A 13,404-nucleotide genomic window follows, 5' to 3' on the forward strand; every position below is an offset into this window, starting at 1 on the left:
CACAAAAGAGATTCACCTGTGATTGTCAGTGCCCATGTGACATGAATTAGCAAATGAACAATGACTTCAGTGCTTTAAAAAGCCAAATGGTAGCCCCTGTTCCTTTGTCACAATGGTGAAGACAAAGGAGTTGTCTGAGGACATCATAACTGCTATTATTAGCAAACACAAGACTTCCAAACGATATAACGCCATCTCCAAAGACCTTGGTATCCCACTTTCAGCAGTGTGCAATGTTATTAAGAAGTTTGCCAAGCTTGGAACCGTCAAGAACCTCCCTGGATGTGGGGGAAAGAGGAAAATTGTCGAGACGTCTTCAAAGGTTGGTGTGAATGGTTGACATCTAAACACAACATCAAACATTCAAAGACCTGAAGGCCAACGTGGAACAGTCTGGGGTCATGGTTTCAACAAGTACCTTTTTCCGCACACTAAACCAAGCAGAGTTTTATGGGACCAAGGAAGAAACCATTGCTGAAGAACAGACATAAAAACGAATGACTTATCTTTGCCAAAGAGTACCTTGACAAACCACAATCCTTTTGGGAAAATGTTCTGTGAATAGAGCTTTTTGGCAATGCAAAGCAACAGTTTGTTTACAGACAGCGCAATGAAGCTTATAAGGAAAAGAACACTTACTTTTTCAACAGTTAAGCATGGTGGAGGATCCATAATGTTGTGGGGTTGCTTTGTTGCATCCGGTACTGGAGGCCTTGACCGTATCACAGGAATCATGAAATAAGAGAATTATCAAGAGATTTTAGATCAAAATGTCCTACCCAGTGTAAGAAAGCTTGGCTCGAGTCGAAGATCATGGATCCTCCAGCAAGACAGTGACCCAAAGCACACATCCAATTTTTCAATCAGGAATGGTTGAAAAAGAAAAAATGGACAGTTTTAAAATGGCCGGCAGTGAGTCCTGACCTCAATTCCATTGAAAATCTTTGGGGTGAGCTGAAATCTGCCATTGGGAAAAAGGACCCTGCAAACATTCAGAAGTTTGAACAAACTGCAAAGAAAGAGTGGGAGAAAATTCCAGCTGAGAAGTGCAAGAAGCTTATAGATGGCTACAAGAAACATTTGGAGGCTGTCATCAATGCCAAAGGGTCTGCAACCAAGTATTAATTAGGGGTGATGTTATTGCTGCACATGCTGTTTTATTTTTATTTTTTTCTTTGAAATTGCAACATGGAAGTTGAAAATCAATGTTTTATTGTTGACTTACTTTGGACCACTAATTAAAAAATCCTGAGGATATAACTTTAGTACATTTCCATTAATTTCTGAAGCTATTGTACAGTCTATGAAAAAATGAAGGGGTGCAAATAATGGTGAGCAGCACTCTAGGTGAAAAGAAAGAGGGCATAGGGCTTTACTGACTTGATTTCCAAAAAAGTCCTACACTACAAATAACTCAACTTGAATGAGGAAGGTGTCCATCTTGCTAAAATATATAACCATTCTGGAGGTCCCAATCAGGAAGTGTTCTCCTGTGTGCAGTAGCATCTATGTTTGATGAAATCTATGTTTTGTGACAAAAAGTGGAGTATGGAGTTCTATATGTTTGTGTTTTAGACTGTAAGCACACATGCCATTTTTGTATGAAGTTTGAAGTGCAATTTTTGAGGCATAGTTAGTAATGGACCCAGCAAAAAATTAGGAGTCCTTTCTTTTATATTTCCTATTTTTTTAATCTACTACTGGCTTTGGCTAAAACAAATAATGTGTTTATTTCAGCACGTACAAGTATATTAATAGTTGCTGCAAAAGATAGAGATACGGCTCCTTCTAGTGGAGATGTAGGTAGATAAGTTGGGGATGTGCTATTTTTTTGTAGTTGTGCAATTACACAACCCTAGTAAAGGCTATGGTCCGTTAGCTGCTGCACCTTTCCTGAACGATGATGGACAAACACCGCAGGATAAACCACAATATAGAAAAAAATGCAGGACACGGGCACTGCTGATATTCATCGTCCAAAGAACAGAAGGTGTAGTAAAGTAAGTCAGTTGGCCTGATGAGAATGCCAATATGGTATTGAAACGTGTAGCAGTTATATCTTACCAACAATATATACATTGACTATTCTTTGAACAGTTGAACAGTCATTATCTACATCGCCCGTGTCCTGCATTTAATGTTGTGCATGTATGTTGTCTTGGTTGATATTCTTCAAATATAAAATTTGAGAATAGTTGATGTGTCAGTTGTAATCACACACAGCTGTGCAGTGAGATCAGGAGAGCAGAGAGCGGCCATTACACATCACACTGGTAACGCCTCCTTCATGTATAATAAACTCTGGAGGCAGGTTCTCATGCAGATCAGTGTCTGATCCATAGAACTTAATAGCTCATTTACATATAAGAAAAACTTAGATTTCTCTGGAATAAAACAGCGGAGCACAGATTTCAAGGTATCATTTTATTCCGCTTCCTATGACCTTCATGCCCATATAGACGGCTTAGGAGAGTTGATCCTACTGACAGATTCTCTTTAAAGTTCTCCAGTAGTGTAACCTTAGGCTTTGAGCCTGTAAAAACTATTTCAACATGAGCTATTTTTTTTACTAATTTGATAAAGGGAAAATAAAGCAAATGGGTAAGTAATTGAAACATGATGTGATCTAGGCTTTGATTCTAAATATGCATGCAATGTAATTCTACATGGTTATTGTTATGCACACGCCCGGACTGACTGGCGTGTGCGTGTTTAGTGATCTCACTGGACCATGAACCGGAGAGTGCCTGGAGGGGCGTAACTAAGTATCTACCCGATCCGACCAAGGTTGCACGACGGCTAACGACGCCAGTGCACAAGGGAGGAACCGAGCAGAGTGACCAGGTGCGACTCCAGGTCAGCCCCCGGACACGGCTGTTGACCCACACCGGGGAATGCAGGAACAGGCAGGTTAGAGCACAGGCTGGGTAGGGTCCAGTACAGACTAGGAGACGGGTTCAGAGCCGCAGATGCGGTAATCAAGCAGAGCAGAGCGAAGCCGCAAGTGCGGCGGACAGGGCTGGGCAGAGCAAAGCCGCAAGTGCGGCGGACAGGGCTGGGCAGAGCAAAGCCGCAAGTGCGGCGGACAGGGCTGGGCAGAGCAAAGCCGCAAGTGCGGCGGACAGGGCTGGGCAGAGCAAAGCCGCAAGTGCGGCGGACAGGGCTGGGCAGAGCAAAGCCGCAAGTGCGGCGGACAGGGCTGGGCAGAGCAAAGCCGCAAGTGCGGCGGACAGGGCTGGGCAGAGCAAAGCCGCAAGTGCGGCGGACAGGGCTGGGCAGAGCAAAGCCGCAAGTGCGGCGGACAGGGCTGGGCAGAGCAAAGCCGCAAGTGCGGCGGACAGGGCTGGGCAGAGCAAAGCCGCAAGTGCGGCGGACAGGGCTGGGCAGAGCAAAGCCGCAAGTGCGGCGGACAGGGCTGGGCAGAGCAAAGCCGCAAGTGCGGCGGACAGGGCTGGGCAGAGCAAAGCCGCAAGTGCGGCGGACAGGGCTGGGCAGAGCGAGCAGAAACCGCAAGTGCGGCGGACAGGGCTGGGCAGAGCGAGCAGAAACCGCAAGTGCGGCGGACAGGGCTGGGCCGAGCGAGCAGAAACCGCAAGTGCGGCGGACAAGGCTGGGCAGAGGGGACAGGGCTCTGTTCACACGGAACAGACTGGAAGGGAAAGGCAGAACCAGATACACACAAGGTACTTGCAAAGAAGTAGCGAGTGGACTCCAAACTCACAAACAGAAGTACAGCGACAACGAGTAGGAGTTAGGTGCAAGAGAGGAAACGGACAAAGAAACTAAACAGGTAACAGGTAAGGAGACAGTTCACACAGGAACTGTACTGCAACGAAATACAGGAACGAGCCTAGGTATAGCCAAGTGCTGGTTCAGACACTGCAGCAAAAGGGAGGAAACGGACATAGAAACAAAACAAGTCACAGGTTAGGAGATAGTTCAGACAGGAACTGTTACTACAGCGAAATACAGGAACGAGCCTGGGTATACGGCCCCCAGAGGCAGAAACTAACAGGCTAGGAGCGTGTTCAGACTGGCCTGGAAATACAGCCTCCAGGAAGGCGGACAGACAGGCAAGAAACACAGATAACAGATCTAGGTATACGGCCCCTAGAAGGCATGACGAACAGGCTAGGAGCGTGTTCAGACAGGCCTGGAAATACTGCTTCCAGGAAGGCAGACAGGCAGGAGAAACAGGACCTGGCACATTCCGAGTCAAGGAGCACACTGAATGAGAAAGTTGCTCAGGCATCAGCTTCCAAGTGAAGCTGGTTTAAATATCCAGTGACAGACAGCAATAGGCTGAGGACGCATTAGGGGTGTGCCCACAGCAGCTACAAGAATCAGGAAGTAACCGGGCCGCCGCCCTAAGCTGTCAGGACAGAGACAAACAGACAGCATGAATAGAAGCCAGGCTAGCAGACTGGACTGAAGATCAAGTTTGCGATCTTGCATAGTGAGAGATGGTGCACCATGCAAGCCTGCCACCAGGTATGTCAGTTATTTTTAGCTATACAGGTGCATTAATGACTTAATTTGAGTTCATAAAGAGCTATCATGTTCTGTAGTGCTGGGCAATGTAGAATAATAGAAATCAGAACAAAAAGATAAAAGTATGTATTATTGGATTATCTGAAGGTTTATTTGTATATCATGACACACCATAAAATGATCTGTACACATACTACAATAATATAAAGAAAAAAGTGAACGTGAATAATGTGATTATCGCCTTAGTGTTTGGTTACAAAATCCACAAGGTTCTTCTTTTGTTTTTCACTAGGTGATCTGTGTGTGCATATTAACCGCTATCCTCGGGTGCATATTTGGACTAAAACCAAGCTGCTCCAGAGAAGGTAAAAGATGCCTGCTTGACCTTTGTTTTTTTCACTACTTTTCAAACTTCTATTAGCCTTAGCGATTGGACCCCACATGTCTGACATCCATCATATATGATGGAAATGCAAAAAGTTTTTGGGTCCCAATGCAAAACCTGTAATGGCTATCAGAGATTGGGATCATTTATAGCATTGATCTTCTCCACTCGAGCTGAAGGACCTTTTAGACCCCTTCAGATTTTAAAGTTTGGGTGCAACCCAACAACCCCTGTTGTTAAACTCCTGCCTTGAAGCTCCATTTCATAACTCATAAATGTAGTCATAATTTTTGTCCTGCTTAACAATTTTAACAAATTACCAGGATTTTAAACCAGTTATATTCTATTTGAATCCTAGTAAATACCTGCAAAAATCGTTGCTTTGAGCGTAAATTTGGGAGCTGCCGTTGCGATGCTGCCTGTGTTGAACTTGGAAACTGCTGTATAGATTATGAAGATGTATGTATACAACCAGGTAAGAAAACTCATGGGAACTAAAAATCCTCAGTGTTTTTCAGTTGCTAAATATGATTCATGATATGATCTTTTTATTGAATGGGTCATTAAGCGACTTAGCTTGTGTGCTAATACATTTGTTACTGGCCATGGTAAAATATTTTGAACTTCAGGGAATGTTGATCTGCTGGATTTTAACCAGACAACAAAGATAGGACTGGGAATAGCTGCTTCTTTAGATGTCTGCCAGAAGTGCATAGTTTTCATTATACATGGAAAACTCCCTAAAATAGTTCTGTAAATGTGTAGCACCTTTCTTTACACTAGAGTTGTTGTTTTTTTTAACAATATTAGGTTTTTAAATATTTTGCTGTGATATAATCAGATCTTGCATATAACAACTTTTTCAGCAAACTATACCTTTTTAAATCTAAATATATTTTTGGCATATTGTAAGCGTTCTCTACTTAGTACCCCCTGAATTGCTCACTTTTGGGGACGAGTCAGTCAGCTGTGTAACTCGGACAAGGATCGCAATGCTTGAACTGGCTCCCCCAACCAGAGAGTGACAGCATGTATTTCTATGCAGCTGTCATGCTCTCGTCGGGATGGCCGACAGCCATTCCAAGCATTACGTTGCCATCCTCCCCCCCCGAATTATACGGCCCTCTGATGCTTCCCTTAGAGCTCGTTCACACGACCATATTTTGGGTCCGTTAAAAAAAAGTATCGCACTCAGATCAATATTATTCATTGGGGAAGTGCAAGTGACCAATTGAAAAAAATTGTTCACATCTGTGCGTGAAAAAAAATCGCAGCATGCATGATTTTCCTCTGGAAATCGGTGGAGACTCACCCATTCAAGCCTATGGGTGCGAGAAAAAAAAATCGGATGCAATACAGAGTCACAGTGTAGCATCTGTTTATTACAGATACATTACAATTCTGTAACATAGGAAACTGTAAATGATTAAGAGCTGCTGCTGTAGAAAACGGATTGTATACAGACAACACACTGATGACGAGAGAAAAGAATCATCCCATTTTCCAACTTCACTTCTGGATGAAACTCTGCCTTTTTTTTTTTTTAATACGGTTATGTGAACCTACTCTTGTAACTGCTAAAAGGACGAAATTCTATATGACTGTCATTTTCTGCTGGCTACATGGATTCCTGTGAATTTGATGAGCTCTGCGTGTTGCCTCATTAATAATGACTTGCCATTCAATGCCCTTGGTGATAATAGCTGATAAGTTTGTGTGTTAGTATAATAAGAATGTGCTGTAATCATGAGTGAGTAGCAAAATACTTTTTGTTTTTATCAAACCAACGGCAGATATATCAATGGTAAGAGATACATTGTCGGACTATGCTGTAGAATTGACTACTCTATTGATGCTTCTTATTACGCAGCTCACATCTGGACATGTGACAAATTAAGATGTGGAGAGAAAAAACTTAATGGAAGTCTGTGCTCCTGTTCTGATGATTGCAAGGACACACATCAGTGCTGTGTTAATTATGATGCTGTTTGCAGAGGTGAGTTTATCTAGTGGTACAATAGTTACAGTGATGTTTGCGAATAGTTGATTTTTTTTCTTCTTCTAGTAATTGTTGGTAGAGCATAGTAGTAATCAGTATAAAGAGTAATAGACTTTAAGGACATTTCAAATATTAGCAAACCCAAGTCCTGTATCTAGATACCCTGGTGAAGGCTAAACGGCTTGTAGGCACCTACTGCCTACCTATGCATGTTCACTCTTCGACGGTCAAGTGTGCTGTCCAACATCTCCTACTGGGAGTTCTTGGGTTCTATAGAGATCAATATAGCTTGGAGTTTGGCACATAATGGTCTGACAATACTAAATCCTTCTTTTTAACCAGTGGGGAAAATACCCCTTAAAGATTTCCAGAGGTTACGTAATAAAAGCCTAATGTGAGTAGACACTATAGACAAATATTTCCTATGTTTTCATGCTCTATTAAGACTGAAAAGTTACCACTCCCTGAAGAGTTTGCATTGAAAGGAGCATTCCACACGCCAAAGATTAAAAGCATTCTTTTATCTAGCAGAAATATTAAAAGCAGACCTTGCTGAAGCATTTCAAGCAAAGCCATTGCTCATAATCATAGCACATGCCGGACATTTAGACTTTTCTATTTTGTCCTTTTTTATCCTATCTTCTTTTCATTCCAAACACCCAATACAATTTGTATTTGCACATTTACTTTTTAGGATTTTTTAATAAGCACAAGTAAATAATGAAGGGGACAAAACAATCATATCACTGAAATAGCAGCAAGTTTTTGTCGCCAGATTTCACAATACAATCTGAATGCATTTAATGAATAGATCTTAGACCTAATGATGGTGTACTTACTTTAAAAATCCATGGCAGAATGGTAGTATATACTTGTTTTTTTACATTTTACTTGCCTGATATTAAAATGAGCATCTTATGAATGCAGGTAGACCTGTATGTCCTGTTTCCATTAGTCTCATTAGACTTTGAACTATTTTAGATTGGAGAGAATAGATGGTTTTGACAAATGGAGACAATAGAATGGTGTTTATAGGAATATTTCATAGTATATTTGGTCTAAAAGCAAGTGATGTCCTGAACAATGAGTCTAGGGCTGGTCAAGTCTGTCAACAGCTTCAGGAGAATAAAGCGGTTGGCAGTCCAAAATCGGACATTTTCCCAATTGACTTCTCCCCAGAGGATTTGGCCTTTGCCCCCATACAGATTAGAGTTATGTCCACAAGAGTCCATATTGATGGGTTCAACCGGTATTAGTCCTACATGTATAGGGGCCTTAAGGCCTCTGGCCAATTGGAATGATGGCATGTAAATACAAATGCCTGTTTGTTTTCAAAACCATACTATATTTGAGAGGCAAAGAGTATGCTATCCAGATGAGTTCATCTTTTGAAATTTGCATTTGCCAGCTTCGCTGAATTCTCCCCCCAAATTTGGTTTGCATTGAATACATTTGCTGAAAATCTTAATATTGCAAAGTCTTTTAATTGCCTGGGAAAGATGTTCTCCTATGAATGTGTAGCACCCCGAGGGCTCGGCTACTACAGGGGTATTGCACCTCAGTGCAGAGGTGTGATATTCCACTCCCAGGTAAGGATGGAGTATGGACCAGGGCTCAGTAAGCTGCATGCACCACACACACCCCATTTCCGAGGAACAGACCAACGGTGCTCCCACTAGACAGAGTGCAGGCACGACAGCTTCTGTTCCTGGCTGGAGTGGGGAGGGGAAAGTACACCCAGTGGTGTAGGAGCAGATAGGGGTGGGTTTCTGGGCATAGATAGGAGCCCATTGGTTGCTAGTCACCTGGGCTCACACATAGAGGGAGGTATATAAGGTGGGCACCATCTTAGATCAGAGTTCAGTTCAGGCAGGAGGAGAAGAGGAGAGGAGCTCAGCCAGAGAGGGCTGACAGGGAGCTGTGGCTCAGTCTGGGCCCAGCTCCAGAGGCAGGCCTGGAGTGGAGGCCAGAAGCAGCAGAGAGAGAGAGGAGGAGGAACAGAAAGGAAAGTAAGAAAGGAACTGGAACAGAGGAGAAAGGAAGCAAAGAACACAGAGAAAGGCCCAGAGACACGAAGGCAGAAGGAACCCCATATGCCCAGAGGAGATACTGGGTGAAGGGTTGGCAGAATAGGGTACCGGAACCCAGATTGGTGGAGGCAACAGATTCCTCAGCCAAAGACCGGAGGTTGTTACCACATCTTGGTGCGACCCCTCACTACATCCACCAGAAAGGCATACCGTATAGGGTCAGGGAAACCGGGAGAGGTTTCGCCAACAGAAGGCCCGAGGAAGCTGGACAAAGGTGGGTCACTAGTGGGGACGGCCAGTAGAAAGGAAGAGAGGGGAGCTCTGAACCACACTCTGGAATTGCCTGGGAGTTGATCGAGTCCCTCACCTGGTGGACGCAGCACGGCTTGGGCAGTCATCGCCTGCAGCATTGACCTGAATAACAACCGTGAGTAAAGCTTTGGAAACTGCAATTACAAGTCTCTGTGTTTCATCGCCGCACCAGGACCACTAGTACTGGGACACTCACACCATCACTACCACCATCATCCACACTAGCTGCCCTGAGGCAATACTCCTCCCGTGGGGAGTTATCCCATACTCAGCTGCGCAACCAACATCAGCCTCAGCGGTCGGCAGCGCAGCGGCGGTCCCCACTGACCGCAATCCACGGGTGGCGTAGTCGGACACTTATTACAATACAAATAGACTGCCACTGGTTTGACCACCCTGGGCACGGACCGGGTCACCGCCACGGAGAACTACAACCCCCAGCGATCCGGCTCCGGGTATTCCCCCTGCACAGCAGCACCGCACAGGCCCAGGGGGCGCGTCAACTTTGGCGTAGTCGGCAGGATCATTACCAACCCGCCACAAGCGGGTATTGCGTGCCTGAAGAAAACTGCACATGTACCTTAAAAAGAAGTCTCCCGCCATTTCCAGAAGTTTCCCGCTGTCCGGAGTCGTTTCCCGCCATCCGGAGCAGATTCCCGCCGTCAGACGCCATTTTGGACCGTTTCCCGCCATCTTCATCCGTTTTTCCCGCCCTGGCAGAGCGGACGCCATTATGTGCGCACCAAAGGACAGCAGGAAGCCACCTCCCATCGTGGGCCAGGTCCCAGAGTGGCGCCAAAGAAGGAGCCCGCCCCCACCAGCCATGAATGCAGCAATGGAGATGTCCATCAACGTGGGGGGGCTGCCCCTGAAGGTGATTGTCAGCAGATGCCCCCAAGACCAACCCCCATGGGGGCGGATAGGAAAGAAAACTGAGGGGCTGGGTGCGGCCTGGATCAGTCTGGACCTGCTGCACCCGGAGATGGAGGGAGCAGAAAACTCCACCAGCACCCTGGCCCGCAGCCTGCTGCAAGCGGAGCCACCCTGCAGCCTGACAGAACTGCTGGCCCAACTGCCTAGAGACCCGGATCGTGCGCGCGCAGCGCTGGAAGATCTAAATAGAAGAATGGTCCAGGCGCAGCGGGATGTGTTTGCCGGGTGGAGAGAGGAGATGGCCCAGCAGCACGGAGGTGACCAGCAGAGGACCCCGCCGGAACCGGGCAGCGCGCTTACCACTGGGCGCGGAGAAGAGGGACCGGCAGCTGCAGATGACACCGCGGAGGAGGCCACGGAGACCGAGGCAGGTAATGGGGACGCCACCACCCCAAGCCCGGGGAACACCAGCCTGCCCTCACCCTCCGTTGCGGGACCCGAAGCCCCGGGGACCGTACCTGACACCACGCCTCCACCGCCACCAGCTAGGCCTCACGCAGCAAGCACCGTCGTCACGCCCCGCCCCGCGCTGTGCCCTCTGAACCCGGGCGCCGTAAAGTGGGAGACGTCACAGGCCAGGACGCAAGGCCCAGCACACCCGGGCGCCGCTGCCTCACCAGCGCCCCCTACCTTGGCGGTGCCACCCCCGAGCGCGACCAACAAGCGACCACCGGCCTGGTCGCAAGGCCGAGTGCCCCCGGGCGCTGCCACCTGTCCGAAGCCCACAGTGCCACCCTTGGGCGCAGACCTGTATGCCCAATATACCAGCCCGGACGGGCTACCCTTTGAATGGCCGCCGGAGTTCGCCAACCCCCGTCTCCGGAAAGAGCGACCCCTGAGTGAGCCTTTGATCCCGGCCCCGGAGCCCGCCAACATCGCTGCACCCCTGCCGGAGGATGCCCAGTTTGCATGGGACCCCACTGGCGAAAACCTCATGGGCTTCACCCAGGAGACCCGGGCGGAAGAAGTCCAGCGCCTGGAGTGCTGCCGTCAGCAGCTAGCCACCTATGAAAGAGAGCAGCGGCAGAGGCGCATCAGGGAGCAGCGACTCCAGGCCAGGAGCGCGGAGCAAAAGAGGAGGGCCCGACAAGACACCCACGCCATCCGCGGACCCAGAGCCACCGGGACCGTAGTCAAGTTCCAGCTGGAGCATGGCTGGGGCTTCGTCAGAGACCCGGAGGCTGACAACGACGTCTTCGTCACTAGAAGGGACGTTGAAAGCCACCTGCCAGAGGGACATCACGGACGTGACCTGTACCCCGGCGACGTGGTCACCTACACCCGGCACAAGGGCGCAAAGGGACTGTACGCCCTCCACGTTCACCGGCTCACAGAGGAGGAACTGCAGTACCGCCCAGACACGGAATACACTGAGGATCCGGACGGACCAGAAGATTACCCGGAAGACCGAGAAGGACACCGTTACCAGTACACGGTAAAATGGAACTGTATATAGTTACCCGTCAGGGTACAAGAACTGTTGCTGAGTGAAGTGTGGTCCCCGTTGGGACTCGTGTGGAATAGTTAAAGGACTGTTACCCGTGTGCAAGTTAACCCCCTCAATCCCTAACCAGGCTGAGGACTGTGAGCAGCCACTCCCTTATCCCCACTGGCCGAGGACTGAGAGCGGCCAATCCCTTGTAAATAGTTGCGCTTCTTAAAGCGCCCCCTACTGGTTTTATACAAGAACCGCAATGTCTACCTCAAGACGGATTAAATGGACTGTTGCACATTTACCTGGTCGCAAGTTGCACAGCGGCCAGAGCTCAAGAATGTTCTACTTGAAAATGTTTTATATTGAAAAGTTTTATATGCTGCTACAATAATAATACAAATGTTTTATGTGATGTTTTATATGCTAAAAGAGTTCCAGTGGCATTAGCAAGATGTTTTATGAAAAGGAGTACCAGTAACATTAAAAAGAGAAGAATACCTCCCATAAAGGGATGAGTGAAAAGTTATTGTCTTATATACGAATGCATTCTAAAAACTTGTATGTTTAAATTGTCTTTGCTCTTTTCCAGCCCGAGGACGTGCTGTGATTTACCAGGGGGGAATGTAGCACCCCGAGGGCTCGGCTGCTACAGGGGTATTGCACCTCAGTGCAGAGGTGTGATATTCCACTCCCAGGTAAGGATGGAGTATGGACCAGGGCTCAGTAAGCTGCATGCACCACACACACCCCATTTCCGAGGAACAGACCAACGGTGCTCCCACTAGACAGAGTGCAGGCATGACAGCTTCTGTTCCTGGCTGGAGTGGGGAGGGGAAAGTACACCCAGTGGTGTAGGAGCAGATAGGGGTGGGTTTCTGGGCATAGATAGGAGCCCATTGGTTGCTAGTCACCTGGGCTCACACATAGAGGGAGGTATATAAGGTGGGCACCATCTTAGATCAGAGTTCAGTTCAGGCAGGAGGAGAAGAGGAGAGGAGCTCAGCCAGAGAGGGCTGACAGGGAGCTGTGGCTCAGTCTGGGCCCAGCTCCAGAGGCAGGCCTGGAGTGGAGGCCAGAAGCAGCAGAGAGAGAGAGGAGGAGGAACAGAAAGGAAAGTAAGAAAGGAACTGGAACAGAGGAGAAAGGAAGCAAAGAACACAGAGAAAGGCCCAGAGACACGAAGGCAGAAGGAACCCCATATGCCCAGAGGAGATACTGGGTGAAGGGTTGGCAGAATAGGGTACCGGAACCCAGATTGGTGGAGGCAACAGATTCCTCAGCCAAAGACCGGAGGTTGTTACCACATCTTGGTGCGACCCCTCACTACATCCACCAGAAAGGCATACCGTATAGGGTCAGGGAAACCGGGAGAGGTTTCGCCAACAGAAGGTCCGAGGAAGCTGGACAAAGGTGGGTCACTAGTGGGGACGGCCAGTAGAAAGGAAGAGAGGGGAGCTCTGAACCACACTCTGGAATTGCCTGGGAGTTGATCGAGTCCCTCACCTGGTGGACGCAGCACGGCTTGGGCAGTCATCGCCTGCAGCATTGACCTGAATAACAACCGTGAGTAAAGCTTTGGAAACTGCAATTACAAGTCTCTGTGTTTCATCGCCGCACCAGCACCACCAGTACTGGGACACTCACACCATCACCACCACCATCATCCACACTAGCTGCCCTGAGGCAATACTCCTCCCGTGGGGAGTTATCCCATACTCAGCTGTGCAACCAACATCAGCCTCAGCGGTCGGCAGCGCAGCGGCGGTCCCCACTGACACTGACCGCAATCCACGGGTGGCGTAGTCGGACACTTATTACA

At 47.9% G+C, this 13,404-nt stretch overlaps 1 protein-coding gene across 1 annotated transcript in view; it reads left to right on the forward strand.

The window, feature by feature from the left end:
* The window catches only part of LOC141257115 (ectonucleotide pyrophosphatase/phosphodiesterase family member 1-like), a 129,885-nt gene that overhangs the window by 16,476 nt on the left and 100,005 nt on the right, over nucleotides 1–13,404 (forward strand). The window contains exons 2-4 of the mRNA XM_073671259.1: nucleotides 4,784–4,856; nucleotides 5,235–5,351; nucleotides 6,747–6,872. Coding sequence (XP_073527360.1) covers nucleotides 4,784–4,856; nucleotides 5,235–5,351; nucleotides 6,747–6,872 — 316 coding nt within the window. The remainder of the gene's footprint in view (nucleotides 1–4,783; nucleotides 4,857–5,234; nucleotides 5,352–6,746; nucleotides 6,873–13,404) is intronic.

Source organism: Phyllobates terribilis, unplaced genomic scaffold (genome assembly GCF_046119375.1).
Source record: "Phyllobates terribilis strain yellow unplaced genomic scaffold, ASM4611937v1 Scaffold_3__8_contigs__length_932513732, whole genome shotgun sequence".
Taxonomy (NCBI): Eukaryota; Metazoa; Chordata; class Amphibia; order Anura; family Dendrobatidae; genus Phyllobates; species Phyllobates terribilis.